The sequence below is a fragment of the Crocodylus porosus genome, unplaced genomic scaffold (assembly GCF_001723895.1).
Source record: "Crocodylus porosus isolate Cpor-Errol unplaced genomic scaffold, CroPor_comp1, whole genome shotgun sequence".
NCBI lineage: Eukaryota > Metazoa > Chordata > Crocodylia > Crocodylidae > Crocodylus > Crocodylus porosus.
This window is the reverse complement of record NW_017728911.1, coordinates 1,689,314-1,706,365: the sequence shown is the minus strand read 5'-3', so window position 1 is coordinate 1,706,365 and position 17,052 is coordinate 1,689,314. Positions and strand designations below refer to the sequence as shown.

The 17,052-nt window shown below is 52.5% G+C and overlaps 1 protein-coding gene across 1 annotated transcript in view; it reads left to right on the top strand.

The window, feature by feature from the left end:
- The first annotated feature begins 15,784 nt into the window (after nucleotides 1-15,784).
- LOC109308834 (zinc finger protein RFP-like) overlaps nucleotides 15,785-17,052 on the top strand; it is a 16,111-nt gene continuing 14,843 nt past the window's right edge. Inside the window, exon 1 of the mRNA XM_019533256.1 lies at nucleotides 15,785-16,223. Within this exon, the coding sequence (XP_019388801.1) occupies nucleotides 15,804-16,223 (420 nt within the window). The 5' untranslated portion in view covers nucleotides 15,785-15,803. The remainder of the gene's footprint in view (nucleotides 16,224-17,052) is intronic.

Here is a 17,052-nt window from a genome sequence, read left to right as displayed (position 1 = left end):
AGTACTGCGTCCAGTTTTGGGCTCCACAATTCAAAAAGGATGTGGAGAAGCTTGAGAGAGTCCAGAGAAGAGCCACGCGCATGATCAGAGGTCAGGAAAACGGATCTTATGACAAGCTGAGAGCCATGGGACTCTTTAGCCTGGAAAAGCATAGGCTCAAGGGTGATCTGGTGGCCACCTATAAGTTTATCGGGGTGTTCACCAGGATCTGGGGGAACGTTTGTTCACCAGAGCGCCCGAAGGGATGATGAGGTCGAAGGGTCAAAAGTCCTGCAAGACCGTTTCAGGCTGGACATAAGGAAGAATTTCTTTACTGTCCAAGCCCCCAGGGTCTGGAATAGCTTGCCAGCGGAGGTGGTTCAAGCACCTACATTGAAGACCTTCAAGAGCAAATTGGATGCTTATCTTGCTGGGATGCTGTGACCCCAGCTGACTTCCTGCCCTTTAGGCAGTGGCTGGACTCGATGATATTCCGAGGTCCCTTCCAGCCCTAACGTCTATGAAATCTTCAAGGAGTTGAAACTCAAAAATAGGAATCCTATAACAAGTGGTAACTTGATCACAGCGCTGGACTAGGAAAGAGTATAAGAGTATTCAGCATCAAGAAGACCAGTGTTATGATAACATTGATTCACCATCAGCGATCACAATAGGTGAAAATGTATTGGATGTTGTAAGTAAAATTACATCCCTTGGCTCCATTGTTACCAACATCCTGTCATTTGAGACTGAGCTGAATACTTATATTGGCAAAGCATCAGGTGTCACAATCATGCTGAGCAAATACGTGGAACAACAACAAACTTGCTGTTAAGACCAAGATCAAAGTATATTATGCTTGCATTATCTGCACCCTTTTGCATGGCAGCGAATCCTGGACCGCATCCTCTACTCAGGAATGCCTCATCACCTTCCTTACACCCTACGTTGCCTTTGCCTCATTCTAGGAGTTCCTGGTGGGACAAAATTGCCCACACTGAGGTCTTGGACCATGCCAGCTTTCCAGCAACCATTCTCTTCTTAGTCTGTTGACTTCGATGGCTTGATCCATATTCAGAATATGGATGATGGCTGTGTAACCTAAGGATCTCTTGTATGGAGAACACTTTTATAGGAAGAAGAATAGATGGGTGTCCTTATCTCTGGTTCAAAAATGTTTGCAGGAGAGGTATGAAGGCAATGAAAAGCAAGCCAAGGGGGAAGACTGTTGAGGATCAAAGTGCTTGGAAACAGGCCAAGGTGAGCTGACCTCCCTCCCCTTTATCTGAGGGATGGGTTCACCCCAGGTAAGGACTGAATCCCTTTGGCAGGGCAGCGTGTGCAAGCTCATTGCTGCCCTTTTGAGTGGAGGAATAGGAGTTGTAACTCCAGAGCTGTTCATCCAGCACCTCCCGTGAGCTTCACATTCAGGCTTACGCAACATGCACAAGAGCAGCTGCAATAGGCCCTTTTTATGCGCTACACTGTGGTCTATCATCATCAGCTGGCATCATGCATGGAATGAAGCCTTTTGAAGAAAGAAGATGCTGAAGTGCCCAGGGCAGTGGGTTGCACTTGCTCTACTGAGGTCCCTTCCGCCCCTAAAAATCTATGAAATCCATGAAAATGTATGCAGAAGAAAGCAGAACCCTCAGGGAAGAACCCGGCACCACTTTCTGGATTGTCCTGATGTGAACTTCAAATTTAATAAGTGTGGAAGAGACCGTCACTCAGGAATTGGGCTCTACAGCCACACTCGCAGATGTTCAGTGAGCTCTGATGCCTCAGAACAATGCTGTTGTCTTGCCAGATAGACAGATACCTACTAGGTCAGAATATTAGGAAAGAGTATAGGAATATTGCATGGACATATGGGGAAAAAATGCTTTACAGAATGTGGCAGGCAGTCTAGTCAGAGATGATATAGAGACAGCTGATATAGCTGATGCCTTTTTTTTAACTTCAGTTAACACAAATAGGGGCAGCTACCGGACGATGGGTGCGGTTCGCAGCAGCAAGAGGGAAGGAAACAAAGAGCTTCAGGTAATGGCAGAACAGGTTAGGGATTACTTGGAGAAGTGAGATGCTTTCAAGTTGGCAGGGCTGGACAGGATGCACCTGAAGTTACTGAAGGAATTGGCAGAGGTAATTTCAGACCATTGGGTATCCTTTTGGATAACTTATGGAAGTCGAATGAGGGGTCCCTGATGACTGGAAATGGGCAAATAATGTGCCAATCTTTAAGAAAGGGAAGAAGGAGCATCTGCGGACTTACAAACCAGTCAGCCTGACCTGTATGCCTGGGAAGATCACGGAGCAGGTCCTCGTGGAATCCACTGTGAAGCACCTAGAGGAGAACAAGGTGTTCGGGAGCAACCAGCATGGATTCACCAAGAGCAAGTCATGCCTGACAAATCCCATTTCCTCCTCTGATAAAGTGACAGGTGCTGCGCATGGGAGAGAGTTGTGGATGTGTGGTATACTTTGACTTTAACAAAGCTTTTGATACTGTCTCCTACAATAATTTTATTAACAATTTAAGGAAATGCAAACTAAGCAAAAGTATTGTAAAGTGGATTCATAACTGGTTGGATCACTATACTTTTACATATTACTACTTATTGAGTAGTCCTCAATGTTTGGTTGGGTGGAGATATCAAGTGGAGTTCCCCAGGGATCTGTCCTGGGTCCAGCATTGTTCAACATCTTCACCTATGGTATTGATGCTGGGATCAAATGCATATGCAGCAAATTGGGTGATGGCACCAAGTTGGGTGAAGTTGCGGACACTCTTGAGGATAGGGCTAGGATCCAGAATGACTTGGACAGACTGGAGAAATGGTTCACAATCACTGAAATGAGATTCAACAAGGACAAGTGGAAAGTCCTGCACTTGGGACAGAATAGCCACATGCATAAAAAAAGACTGAAGAATGACTGGCTAGGCTGCAGCACTGCAGGGGAAGACCTGGGGGCTGTAATGGCCCATAAGCTGAATATGAGCCAGCTGTGTGCCCTCCTTGCAAAAAAAAGCCAACAGCATGCTGAATTGTTTGAAGCGGGCTGTTACTTGCAAACCAAGGGAAGTGATTTTTCTGCTCTATTCAACATTGGTGAGACGCCACCTGGAGAATTGTGCCCAGTTGTGGGCCCCGCACTTCAGAAAGGACATGGACAGTATTGAAGGAGTCCAGTGCAATGCAACAAAAATGAGCAGGAGCCTGGGAGCTGAGACTCATGAGGAAAGGCTGAAAGAACTAGGTTTTTTAATTGGAGATGAGTGAAGGTGGATTTAAAAAAAAAGTCTTCAAATTCCTGGAGTGAGATTATAGAGATGATGGAGACAGACTCTCCTCTGTAGCTGCAGGGGACAGGCCTAGGAGTAATGGCCTCAAACTGCAGCGGAGGAAATTTAGGCTGGGCATTAGGAAGAACTTCCTGACTCGGCAGGTGGTCGAGCACTGGAACAGGCTACCTGGAGAAACGAATCTTCATCTCTGGCCATTTTCAGGAGCAGGTTAGTCAGATACTTGGCTGGGATGGTTTAGACAGGGATGACCCTGTGCTGAGCAGGGGCCTGGATTCGATTTTGTGAGGTCTCTACAAGCCCTGCTTTCTGATGATCCTAAATCCCCTAAACAGGCCCTCAAGAACTGGGGATTGAGGTGACTGAGACAGCCCTAGTCTCACGGCAAGAAGGGCTTGTCTGCCTCTGCTCTGGCAATCAGACCCCCAAAGAAAATGCCTTCTTGGGGCCCCCTTTAAAATAGATGCTGGTGCCTAGTGATGAGCATGTGCCAACGAGGCAGGGGTGAAGAAAGGCAACTACAGCCAAACCGATACATAAGCCGCTGCTCTGAGACCAAGACTATCTACGACTATGTCGTATCCAAGGTAGGCTATAGGCCGACAACACTGACGTTTCCTTGATGAGTAAGGAAGTAAGCACTCGTCTAAAATTAAAACTGCATTACTGGAAGAAACAAACTATTATTGACTGTCTGAGCAGTTCAAGTGTCAGGCAGTGGGTCAGGCCTTATCGCTGATGCCCAGAGCTGGGGCTGCTGATGCTGCACCCTCCCAGAGGCCTGGCCCAGTGCAGGCTGTGGGGCCTTTGTCTGGGGTCACTCGTAAGTGCAGGGTGCCAGGGCCACCAGCCGCCATTATATTGTGCAGGTGCACTGATGTCTTGGCACATCTCTTGATGCTACCTCTAGCTGCCATGGAAATGCCACACTTTGCCTCTCCCCTCCTCACCTCTGGCCCAAGCTGGTGCATGGCAGTGAGGTGAGTGGGGAGCACCGCCTGGCAAGGGTGCAACTGCCCAACAGCATCTGCAGTCCTGGGCAGGCAGCCGTGCCCCCCACTCTCCATCTGTCTGAGCTTAAGGAGCGAGCAGGACCCAGACTGTCATTGCCTGCTGCCCTCCGAGCCTCAGCTTCCCCCCAGGCTGGTGCAGCCTCTTGCAGGCACCTCCAGAGAGGCTGCAGTGCGTGCTCAGGCGAGTACAGCGGGGAGGGGGCACACGTGCTCAGCGGTGCTCAGCACTGCAGCGGGGAGGGGGCACACGTCCCCAATTAGATCTGCTCAGCAGAGGGTGCAGAGCCGGCCCCTGGGCCGCATTGGGAGGCTCCTGGCAGGTCCAGCATCCCCTGGGAGCTCTGGGCTGGGAGGGTCCTGGTGAATCCTCCCCGCAGCTCTCGCATAGCCACAAGCAGTCGGTTCCCAGCTAGAGGGTCCTGCCCCTCCACTCGGCGTCAGGGAGGAAATTCATGCCATGATCAGGTTGGTAGGGACTGTGGGGGGTTTTGCCTTCGTCTGTAGCCCGGGGTGTAGCTGTCTTCCTGGGATCTCTCCAGCATATTTTAACAACTTTTGCAGCAGTTGGATGTTGGCTGCTGGCTGCTGTGGCCCCCCTGCTTTACATGCTGCAGCTGAGGGTGCTGTGTCTTGCTGCTGTCAGGGTTCATAGTATCGTAGTACTTAGGGTCTGAAGGGACCTGAACAGATCATCAGGTTTGACTCCCAGCCCCGGGCAGGAACAGGTGCCACGGTCATATCGCTCCAGCCAAATATCTGTCCAGCCTCCTCTTGAAGCCCCCCAAGGTAGGAGAGAGCACCACCTCACTTGGGAGCCCACTGCAGAGCCTGGCAGCCCTGACTGTAAAGCAATGTCTCCTGACGTCCGTCCTGACCCTGCTTCTCACGATCTGTGGCTGTTATTCCTAGGAACCCTAGGTGGTGCCCACCTCGCCCCATAACTTGGTGTCGTCAGTGAATTTCCACACCCACATCCAGATCGCTGATAAAGATGTTGAACAGTACAGGTCCCAGGACCGAGCCCAGGGGGACTCCGCTGCTCACCTCCCTCCAGGTGGAAAATGACAGCGTAGTTTTGCCGAGAGATACAGGATGGTTTGGATAGGGATGGCGCTGCTTCAGGCAGGGGGTTGGACTTGATGACCTCTGGGGATCCCTTCCAGCTTTGCTTCCCTTTAGTTTTAAGGTGCTTCTTCCTGGGGCTCTGGTACGCTTCACCTCCTGCTCAAATGCATTTCCTCTCAGGCTGAGCTGTGTGGTGAGGATAATGCTTTATTAGGACTGCAAATGTCCCCGACAGACGCATTAGCACTCTGACACCAAGGAGTCTGGAGAGCAAGGCCATGCTCATGATCTGCCCCACTACGAAGGATCAGCCGGAGAGGCCACATTGCCCGTACAAGACAAGGGGGAAACTCCCGAGGAAAGGTCTGAAGCTTGGCGAGGATGTGAATTTTACTGGGACCCTGAGTTCCCCTGTGGCTCTAGGAGCAGCCAGCTCCTGCGCTCCAGAGCCCGACTGTGCCGACCCCCACGCGGGGTCTTGGCATCTTGCAGCCACGTGTGCAGGCTCCAGACGACGCAGCCCCCCGCCACAGGCTGCTTTGACTAGATGAACCTGAAAAGAGACTGCTTCCAGACCGCCCGTAAACAGGCTAGGCACAGCCAGAAGAAATTAGCAGAGTGAGCAGACTTACCAACCTTTCATTTTTTCATCATGCGCTTCTCCTGGGAGGGATGCTGTGGCAGGCATCCAGAAGGCCTTGCGGTTGGGAGAGATTTGTGCAACACCAGGGCGAACGCGAACCGTTCCCCGCGCTCGTCAGCCAGGGGCGTGGGGTCAGCCTCTGCCTAGGCCAGTGCAAAGGCAGAGGGTTCGAGGCTGAAAACCTCAGCCTGGATATAAACCATCAAGCCGCCTACTCAGTGACTTCTGTGTCCTGCTCCCACAGCTCAGCGAAGCAACAAGCCCAAGGAATTGCCGGGGTCCCAGAGCTCACTCCTGGTGTTCAACAACTGGTGTCAAGGAGCCCCAACGCCTGGCAGTTTTAATGGCGTACAACTAGCGTGTGAATGGGCGAGACAATATAGGGTAAGGTGAATCGGGCCAAATAAACGTTTCTTAATAACAAGATATTGGAAATAGAGATTGCTCTTCAATATATTAAGTACTAAAGTTTTAAAAGCCTCTAAGGAGGTGGCCATGCTGTTGGGAAAAAGGTTTTTGCCTTTCTCTGTAGTGGGGGATGTGGCCCATTCCCTGGGGATCTCTCGAGCTTATATTAATGACCTTTCATAGAACGAGAACGTTGGCTGCTGTGGTTCCCTTGCTTTACTTGGGGCAGGTTAGGATGTTATGTCTTGTGTTGTGTCAGGGTTGGTGATAGTTTAAATTATGGATTTATATAGGATGGTTTGAATAGGGACGGGGCGGATCTAGAGTTTTGAAAAGGGGGGTGCAGATGCTGTGGTGCATCATCATAAAACAATACGTTTTCCTCCAGGTAAAAATAACTAGAAGCTTTACTAATGCGCCAGGGGCCGAGAGCTGGGTTATTCCTGTGGCCCCAGGACTCCCCAGCCTGCGTCAAGGTCTGGGCCAGGCTCTGAGTAGGGGACGCCCAAGTTCCTCTCCAGGACTCCTCTGCAGGGCAGGGCTAGAAGTGGCCGTGGAGCCAACCTCCACTCTGCTGAGCAGTGACCCTTCCCAGATATCCCATTTTCCTCCCTTCTCCTCACCAGGAAGGCATGGGTAAGTTAAGCATAGAGCCTCCCCCAAGGGTCCTTGCTCAGTCCTGGCCTACAGCTGCCGTTCCCTTCCCTCCTCCCTGGGAGAGGAGGTGCTGCTGCAGGGGAGCAGGGAAATGCAGGGGCAGCTTCTGAGCCCATCGTGGCAGCAGGTGCTGGGCGGTGGTGGGAGAGGGGCCATCGCAGCATTTCTGCTCCATCTCAGGCGCTTGAGATTGAGCGCCAGAGCTGAGCTGGGCTGGGCTCATCAGCCGGATGGCAGGGAGTCCGATGTGTCTGAGCCTTACATCTGACCTGGAGAAGAGGAGGGGAGATGCACAGGAGGCATACACCAAGGGTAGCTCTGATGGAGCTTGGCCTTCAATTTACAGCAAATTCTCCAAATCCCCCCAGAATCCACAGATAGTTTTTCCATGCCCAGACCTCACATCTCTGAGCTCAGACTGCTGCATAGATGTTAGATTCAGAGGTGGGAAGTGGCAGGTGTCCCTCAGGGCTTCTGTGTCCTCTCCTTTCCCCTGGCAGAAGCTCCCCTGGTTCTTCTCCGACCTCCACCCTCGCTTTCGGGCAGGGCCGCACTCTCCCTGGGCAGCTGCTCCCTGATGTGGAGATGGCAAGATGATTCCTGCCGCCACCTCCTCCTCCTCCCTTACTGCAGGAGTGGCTCCTCTCCACAGCTGCTGCTTCACCTCCATTCCCAGCTGAAGCATGAAGGGCAGGTCAGAGGAGGGAGTGTGAAGCTGTTGCTCCCCCCCTCCCCCCCACCGCCCAAATCACAGCTCTGGGGCCCTTGCTGCCTGTATCCATCATCTTAGGCCCCCCAGGGCAAAAATAAAAGTTGGTGCCGATAACCTGTCATGAAATCACCTCAAGTATCCAATCAGGGGTTGGCCAGGCCTTTGGCCTATTTCTTTTAGCCATTTAATTAAAAAAACAACAACACTGCCCATTCAGGCTATAGGTCTGATCCTGTTGCTTACATGACTGACCCCATGCTTTTTTTGCTTAAATTAAATAGCAGGGGTATCCCTAGACAATAGGTCTAACAACAGGCACAGGTATCTGCCTACATGCAGTATCTCCTGTCTGTAGCTTACCTAAGAAGGGGAAAGAAAATGAGATACTCAAATATAGGAGACATGGGAACATATGGTATGGCAGGAAAAGAAACCATATTTAACTAAAACCATGCACAACAACACACTTTGCAATACAAAATGGCTTGTACTTTTTGTGTGGGTTACAAGTGCATACCTACTTGGCCTTCTGGCAGAGTTTAGAGCAGGGACTGGCAAAATACGGCCTGTGGGCTGAATCCAGCCCACCAAGCCATTCTACCTGGTCCACAGGACCCCTCCAGACACCGATTAATACTGGCCCGCAGCTGCCCCTCTGAAAGCTGGTGGGAGGCAGGATTTCAGAGGTCAGGAACCATTGGACCAGGTGGGGTTTGTGGGGGGCGAGGTGTGGCTGGATGTGTGCTTTGTGGGTGGGTGGTGTCAGCTATTCTGCCACACACCGTCCCTCCATGGTGCACAGCCCCTGCTACCAGCGGCAGCTGCAGCAGCAGGTGGCAGGCCTTTGGGGCACTCGTGGTGCACAGCAAGCAAAGTCACCCTGAGGCTCTGGCTGAATCCCAGGAGCTGCACGTGGCCACATACAGCCAGCCTGACATGGCCTGCTGGTGTGCTTTCAGGCCAGACCAGGTTGGGTCCTTGCAATCGCATGGGGCTTCAGGCACTACAGGCAGGAGCCATATGCATTTGGGCTGGACTGGCCCAGCTCCATACCTCCATGCGGGGCTTCTAGCAGCCAGGAGCTGCAGATAGAAACACAAAGATGGCCTGGCTCAGCTCAGCATTGCGTGTTCCCAGCTCCAGTGCTGTGAACCCCGTGTGTTGGCATGGAGCTAGCCTGGACTGCCCAATGGCACATGACTCCAGAAGGGAGAGCTGGGAGCTGCACATGGCAGCACAGAACCTGCCTAGCCTGATGGTGCACGGGTCAGGCCACAGGGAGTCATGTGCCATTGGGTTTGGTGGGCTCCATGCTGCCATATGAGGCTCCTGGGACTCAGGCAGAGCTCCTTGTTGCTGGGGGGGCTCTGCCTGCCATGGGCCATGAGTACCTTGATGGCCCACTGCAGCAGGTGATAGGGGCTGTATGTTACGGCGGAGGTCTGTTGCAGGGGACCCACACCCACCCTCCCACCCACATACTCCCATAAACTTCACAGCCACCTCCTCATACCCACCCACATGCGGTCCCACACCACCCCTACAAACTCTACACCCACCAACATACCCCCCACCCCTTCACGAACACCTCCCCACAAACCCTACACACACCCACACACCCAACCCCCCCACCCCTTCACAAACCCCACACCCCCACAGATCCCACACATCCACACAATATACAAGAGTAAGACATTAGTCTGAGCTATTATGCAATCACCTCTATGTGCACTACTGTGACAGGAGTATCACTATCAGAGCTTTTCTGGGAGTGGCTCTGCCCTCCTGTAATGGGTCAACCAACCGCCTGCTTACTCACCTGTCATGCCTTGATCTTATTTGATTAATAGATTGTTGTAATCAGCGGGAGGCTGCCCATTTTCCACACCCTGGTGACAGGGCACTACCTGCGGCTCCTTTTCCTCCCCTACACTGCAGTCCAAGCTTCGCAGATGGTGCTGACGTGGTTTGACCTGGGCCCTGTTGTGTCTTGGCCCTCATTTTTACTCCTGGGGGGCTCCTTGCTGCCCCCCCGCTCGCTCTGGGGGCTCCTTGCTGCCCCCCCTCACTCTGGGGCTGAGGCCAATGCACCCCACAAATGCTGTGCCCTTTCCGGCACGAGGAACCCCCACGCTACTGGGGTGTCCCCATGAGGCCTCCTCCAACCCCTAATAGCCTCACCCGGTCCTCCAGTCAAAACAGTGAACATAAGAACCCAAAGCTCCTGGGCTACAACATAAAAACTAGATCTTCCAGTCAAACTAGATTCACAGCCTACTAGGGAGGGAGAGCTCTCCAACCCCAGCAGCAACCATGGTTCACACTGCCAGAGTTCTCCCCTCCATCAGTCTTAGCCGAGTTCCTACTCCCACAGCCACCGTAGAGGAACTGGCCTCCTGCCTGGGCTTAAGAAGGGCTAAGCCCTGCCCCTTCCTGTCAGCTGGTTTTACTGGTTGACCCAGCAACCAGCACCTGTGCAGCCCTGGTGACTGGCAGCTGAGCCTCCCCCTTCCTGCCACTAGGGGTCTCTCCCGAGCCGTCTCCGCTTTCAGGTGCAAGGCACCTGAGTGCACTGCAACAACTACACAAAAACTTGTAAATTGGGACATTTGAAATAAAAGTAAAATATGTTATAGTGGAAGTCCAAATTTTAGCGTATGATTCTTTTTTTTTTTCCCAGTTCCAAGATGGCAAACCCGTTCCCCCAACCCCCATCCCCCAAAAAAGAGTACTTCTGGGGGCAAGGCAGAGATTTCCGGTGGCAAAAGTCAAGGGTTAGGGTTGCGACTTCTGGTCCCAAGATGGCGACCAGGGGGCAGGGCACCTGTCAAGTGACAGCGCCAGCTTTGCATCCCCCAACAGCTCACCAAAAGTCAAGTGGCCCTCTAGCCAAAATAATTGCCCACCCCTGGTTTAGAGCATCACTGGAGTGAACCCTACTGTTCCTCGCATGTCAGCTATGCTAATGGAGTTGCTCTCTGATTACGCCCCTTCTGTCCAGGCAACAGTTACCAGAGGCTTTAAGGATGAGCACCTCAGGCCGTGACAGCTCTACAGTCTCAGAAACAAACCTCCAAGTTTCTTACTCTGGGATGTCTGTTTCCTGCTCCAAAATCTCAGTCCAGGCCCAGGCCCCAAAAAAGATGTCTGTGGCCTGAAGCTCCCTCCTGAGCTCCAGCAATTGATTGCACTTTGGAGGTGTCTCCAGTGCCATGAGCATACTCGGGTCTTCAAGGAGCTAGAGCAGCATTTCTCAACCTGTGGGCCGTGACCCAAAAGTGGGTCATAAGAATATATGAAAGGGTTGTGAACAAACTTTAAAAATAGATTCTCCTGGAAAGGAGGAAAGCTTGGAAAACCCACAACCCAGACTCTTTAGGGCCTTAGGGGTCCTAAGCCAGAAGCTTGCTTTGCACCCAGAAAGGCAGCAGAAGCCAGAGCAGACTCTGGAGCAACGTGCTCTGGACAGCCCACCTCTGTCAAAAGCCAGCTGCCATGTTCTGCACCAGCTGCAGCTTCTGGATGGTCGTCAAGGTCAGGCCCATAGAAAGCACATTTCTGCAGTCTGTGCCTGAGGTGCAAGGATGTGGCTAATGGTGGCCAGATCCAGACTGGAGGGAATTGGTGAAAGGTGCTCCTCGTTGCCCCATCCATGACTGCACAACCTAAGAGGTCTGCCAACTGTCATCACCTGTCTCATCTAGATTCAGCTTCGCTTGCATCTCTTGTGTCCAGTCCCCAGCTGTTGCCAGCTAATGAGTAAGGCTCAAGAATGGAGGGTGTTGAGGAAATAGGCCAGCTGCTGTGTAGCACCCATACGCCGAAGGGTGTGTTCATATACTGAGGAACACTGGCCTCCTCCCGTCTTTGGGCTCGTTTCTAGCCGCGATCAATTAGGCCGAGAACGAGGGGGTGTCGGCAAGATGATTTATTGCTCTGCAAAGGGGTGCTCCATGTCCAAAGACAAAAGAGCCCCCTGCCTTGAGTTTACAGCTTGATATTTATACATTAATCGTTACATAGCTGCGCGCGCATTCAAGGTCTTTTGTCTGCTGTTACAAAGTTGCAGGACACATAGAACAGTGTTAGGCTGTCTGGAACTAGTTCTGTGATTAACCTTGTCAGCAAAAGATTCATGGTTTCATGGTTTTGCTTACTGTCAGCAAAAGGGTTTGTTTTTTTTTAAGCTTAGGGAAAGGTCAGCAAAAGTTTAGCATTAGATCCTCTGTTCAGCAAGGGGTCACCTGCTTTTTACGGGTTATATTGTTTTTCTGACAAGGGCCTGGGTCGGATGAAAAAGAGGGAGAGGTATGAAATCAGCATACTCCAAATCTCTGATCTCACTTAGCATGGCCACCTCCCCTTGATGCATATTAGGGTCAAATGCAATGGCAATAAGAAACAACTGCATATCAGCCGGGGGAAGGATATTATCTAGGTGTCTCAGGCTTTGCCAGGGATATGCCCCAGGAACACTCAGGCCTGCGCCGGTGTTACTTACTGTTGGTGTTTTACAGAAACGGGCACGATCCAAGAGGCAGAAGATTGTGTCTGAGTTTCAGCAGTTGCACCAGTTCCTACAGGAACAAGAGCAACTGCTGCTGGCCCAGCTGGGAGAGCTGGAGGAGGAGGATGAGAAGATGCAGAAAGAAAAGGGCACCAAACTCTCCGAGGGGTTTTCCATCTCAGGGAGCTGATCACGAGATGGAGGCGAAGTGCCAGGAGCCAGTGAGTGAGTTCCTGCAGGTGAGCCTGTGCTGGGGACAGCCCAGAGCCTTGTACCAGGAAGGGAGGGGACACATGGAGTCTCTGTGGCCATGGGAGGAGATGGGCTCTGGTGTCTTGGCTTAAATTTAGGTCATGTACAAAAGACAGAAAGCCAAAAAACTCAGTGGCTATAGTGGGGCCCTGGCCCAGGCATTAGTACTTCACATTCATTCACCCTGTTGTTGCACAAGGGGCCGTTCGAGCTGCTGGAGGCTAAGTTCCAATTTGGTCCCCAGAAGTGAGTCGCACCACGAGCCACAGAGATAAAGCCTTTATTGCTTGCAAGCAGGTCGGCCTGGAGTCATGAGACTCGGATCAAAGCCGACCCCTAGTGCTGGTTCTTCATTACTTACATATCCTGTTACAGAGTACTGGAATCTTTCTTTAGCGCGTGCGTACTTTAGGCCAACATAGTTACGAGACTTGGGACTTTCTAACCGTGAGTTAGCAGGGCGGGAGAGAAACAAGTAGCGGATGCCTCTTAAGATATGGCAGGGTAAGAGAAACAAGTTGCCGATGCTTCTCCAGATACGCTCTTGTGGAATGACTAAGCGTAAAAGCAAACAGTTTTCGCCCCTGCTTTTTCTACACTGTGACTTCATAAATTTATTAAGGCCCATGTTTAGCCAGTATTTTCCCCAAAACAGGACCTAGCCAGGCAAGTGCTCTGGGCTCCCCGTCAGTCGCAAGAGCAGGAGGAGTCGGTGGGAGCTGCGGGAGCCCAGCCCCTCTGAGAGCCAGGCCGTGTTGCTCCGTGATTGACATCCAGAATAGAGAACCCAAATCGAGGGGTTTTTTCTGAAACATGGGGCCAGCTACTCTGGCTGCAGTGGGCTGTAGGGAAGGAGAAATCTCCCCTCCCACGTCTTCCCCCTCCTCCCCAGGAGCAGCGGGCACTGGGAGGGCCCCTGGGAGGATGTGAAACAAGGAGTAGGCAGACCAGGCAGATGGAAGGGTGTTCCCTGTGGGAAGCTACACCTTTGATGTCCTGCTCCCTTGCAAACCAGGACATCTCTATGCATCCCCGTGGCTCTCTTGGTGTGGGCCTCTCCTGCTCTCTCCAGGCTCTGCTGCACCCATGGGAGGGGTCTGTCTCTCCTGGCTTCTCCATCACACTGTGCCTCATGCACCTGCTCCCATGTATGTTCACTCAGGATGAGCCGTGTGCTAAGTGTAAGGGCTTATTACGAGCAGAAACGTCCCCCCGCTGGCTGTGCTAGGGCCCAAGTACTTCCTTACAACACGTTCTGGCATTTGCTTCCATCTGCTTGACCAGACCGTTGTTAAGAGACAGAGGCAGAGGAAATGAGCAGGAGGGAGACAAGGAGGTCAGAAGCCAAGAGAAAGACAAGTAAACGGAAGCTGGCTCAGGATGGCCTTGTTCGTTTAGTTTATTAGCAGTTGGACTTGGTTTAAGGTTTCTGTAGGTGACCAGATGCAGGCATTGTTACCTGACAGTGAAGAAGACTTGTTTGATAACCATGTTTGACAAGGTTCATTTAATATTAACAATGAAAATCCTATTCCGCACATTTGTATGTTCACTAAACTGCTTCAGCAGGCTTCTGCGGTTGGGCCAGGGAATGGAGTGTAACAACTCAGGTCCACCTCAGATGTGTTGCTCTTCAGTCTTGAACTCTAGTTCTTGCTGAATTTCCCCCTTGCAGGTGACCCAAGATCAGTGATTCTTTAAAACTTGAGTGTTTAAATCCTCAGCGTGAAGCCATCTTCCCCGGCCTGTGCTGGCCACCTTCTAGAGGCTATTAAGGTGGTACTCGCGCTGTGGGTTGCGACCCCAAATAGGGGTGCAACATCAGTGGGTGGGGGCGCGGTAAATGTGCCGCCTGAGACTTCTGCGCCCACAGCGAGGTGCAGGGCTGCAGCTGGGCCAGACCAGCGCCGGGCAGGAGCCACCTCTGCAGCCCAGCGGGTGGGATGCGTTGCGGGAGGGAGTGCCGTGCCACTCTGGCTGCCAAGGTGTGAGGCGAGGCCGTGGCAGCAGCACGGAGGTGTGCTTGGGTGAGCAGGGGGACTCTCAACTTGGCAGCCACGGCAGCATAGTGCTGCGCTTCCTCACTCCCACGCCGGAGCCCCAGGGTGGAGGGCGGGAGGGCAGGGAGCCCCAAGCGTGCAGTGGGCAGCTGACATCCTCCTCACCTCCATGGGCTCCTCCCTGGCAGTGCTGCCCGGGGGGAGGTGATGGGGGGGCGGGGAGCCCGGATCTGCACGCCGCTCTGGCCACAGCCACCTCCACCTCCTCCAGTCGGCTACCCTACTGCAGGCCTTGGCAGCCTGCGACTGGTGGGTGGGCTCAATCCGGCTCATGAAGAGGTCCAGTCCTGCCTGCCTGCCTAGGTCCCATGCAGCACGGGGGATCGGTGCACTGTGCTGCACATCCCCTCTGGAGCTCCAACCTCTGCTGCATGTGCACTTCTCCTCCTTTGCAGCAAGGCTGTGTGCAGGCAGCTGGCCACCCCAGTGGGGAGGGGCTGTGCCTGCCCCTGGGGCCAGGCTGCAAAGGGTGGCTTGCACCAACAACAGGTTTCCCCCCTGCCCTACAGAGACATCAGCACTACAGCACAGGGGCGCCTGGGAATTGAGCCCTTTCTTCTCTTCTGCCCCATCGGGGGTATGAAGGGGCCCTGTTCCCAGGCAGCTGGTGGAGCGGCTGCTCTTCTGGGCACTCACTGTTTCCAGGGGGACTTGCTCCATGGCACAGCCTGTTTCTGCAGGGGGTGAGGGGTTTCTCTGAGCCCTTCTTGTCCCACTAAGAAGGGGCAGGAGATATTCTTGGGTTCTGCCCCACACTCCCCGCAGCAAACTCTGGGCACTAAGATGGCCACAGACTCCTCCACCTCATCCCCTGCTGCTCCTCTGCACTCCTGCTCCATCCTTACTTTAGACTGTTATTGTTGCAGGGCAGGGCTCCTCTTTGCATTTATGTCCGGTTCTCAACTGAAAGGATCAGTGCTTCTGGGCTTTTTCTGCCCTGAGTATCACTTCCAAGGTACAGAGGACAAAATATTTGCCCAGAGAATCCATGAGCAGGAGCTAGACTGAATTTCAGCTTAGGAATTGCTGAAATAATTTCAGTTAAAAAAAAACCCCTCCGTTATGCATGGACTCCTGCCTGGTCAACCAGCGCTTAGTATCATTTCCAGGAAGGGAAACTCCCAGCTGTTGCTCGTGTCTGAGCATGTGCCTGAGCTCAGGAAAGTGAAACCAACCCCGTTCCACCCTCCTTTTGGAGCCATGGCTGCTGAGAGCACCATAGAAAACCTCTGGGATGAAGCGACCTGCTCCATCTGCCTGGACTTCTTCAAGGATCCGGTGATGATCGTGGACTGCGGGCACAACTTCTGCCGAGCCTGCATCGCCCAGTGCTGGGAGGGATTGGACAGAGATATCACCTGCCCTCAGTGCAGACAGACCTTTCCACAAAAGAGCCTCCGGCCGAACAGGCAGCTGGCGAGTGTTGTGGACATAGCCAAGAGGCTGCATGTGCGGAAAGCCGAGGCAGCCGGAGGGCAGCAAGCGTGTGGGGAGCACGGGGAGGCTCTGAAACTGTTCTGCCAAGATGATGAAATCCCCATCTGCGTGGTGTGTGGCCGATCCCGGGCGCACCGATCTCACAGCGTGGTTCCCCTGGAAGAGGCCACTGAGGCCTACAAGGTAGGAACCGCTGCTCGGCTAATGTGCACCGGCTTTAGGTTTAATTGCAGGTTCATATCTTCCCACCCTTCCTTCCATTTGTCATGTCTTGGCTACTGGTGCGATCAGCTGTGGGGAGCCTCCCTTGTAGGGAACAGGTTACAAAATTATATTGGGTGTGTAAGGGTATCTAGGGGTTCCTCAGTCAAAACAGCACTTAATGAGAAAGACACAAAACCTCTTCGTAACAGTCCTGGGGCATTTGTTCAACCTGGCCCCTTTCCTCTTCCCTGGTCCCCAGCGTTCACCACTCGGCTCCACACTCGCATGCTCCGTGACACGGGACTTCCTCTGAAGCCTCATCTTGCATATCAGTGCGCCTTCCCTCCTAAACAAAGTCATAAGCCATCCCAGATAGCAAACTCCACGGTCCGTATTCTCAGCCTGGCAGTGCTCTCGGGGGGGTGATTACTAGCACATCACTCTTGGGGGCGGTTTTTACCACTCACTTCTTCCAAGTCTTTATGAGTTTTTCAGGGGGTTTGATCTTCCTCTCTTCTCAGCGCCAGCCCTTTGGTTGCATCTGCGTTCCTTTCTTCTTACGTGGTAATTTTTGCAATGCCTTGCAGGTAACAAAACAATAATTAATGTGGGTACTATAAAGCCACTATTGGCTGTCACCAGGGATCCCGGTTTTCTCTGCTATAAATCACTAGTTCTCTGGTTAAAATCCCATAATCCATTATTAAATTAAAAAGTCTTAGTTGAACACAATATTTTGTTTACAGTTTTAAAGCATATTTGGAAATATTTACAGTTTTAAAGCAATTTGGAAGCCTACCAGTGCCTC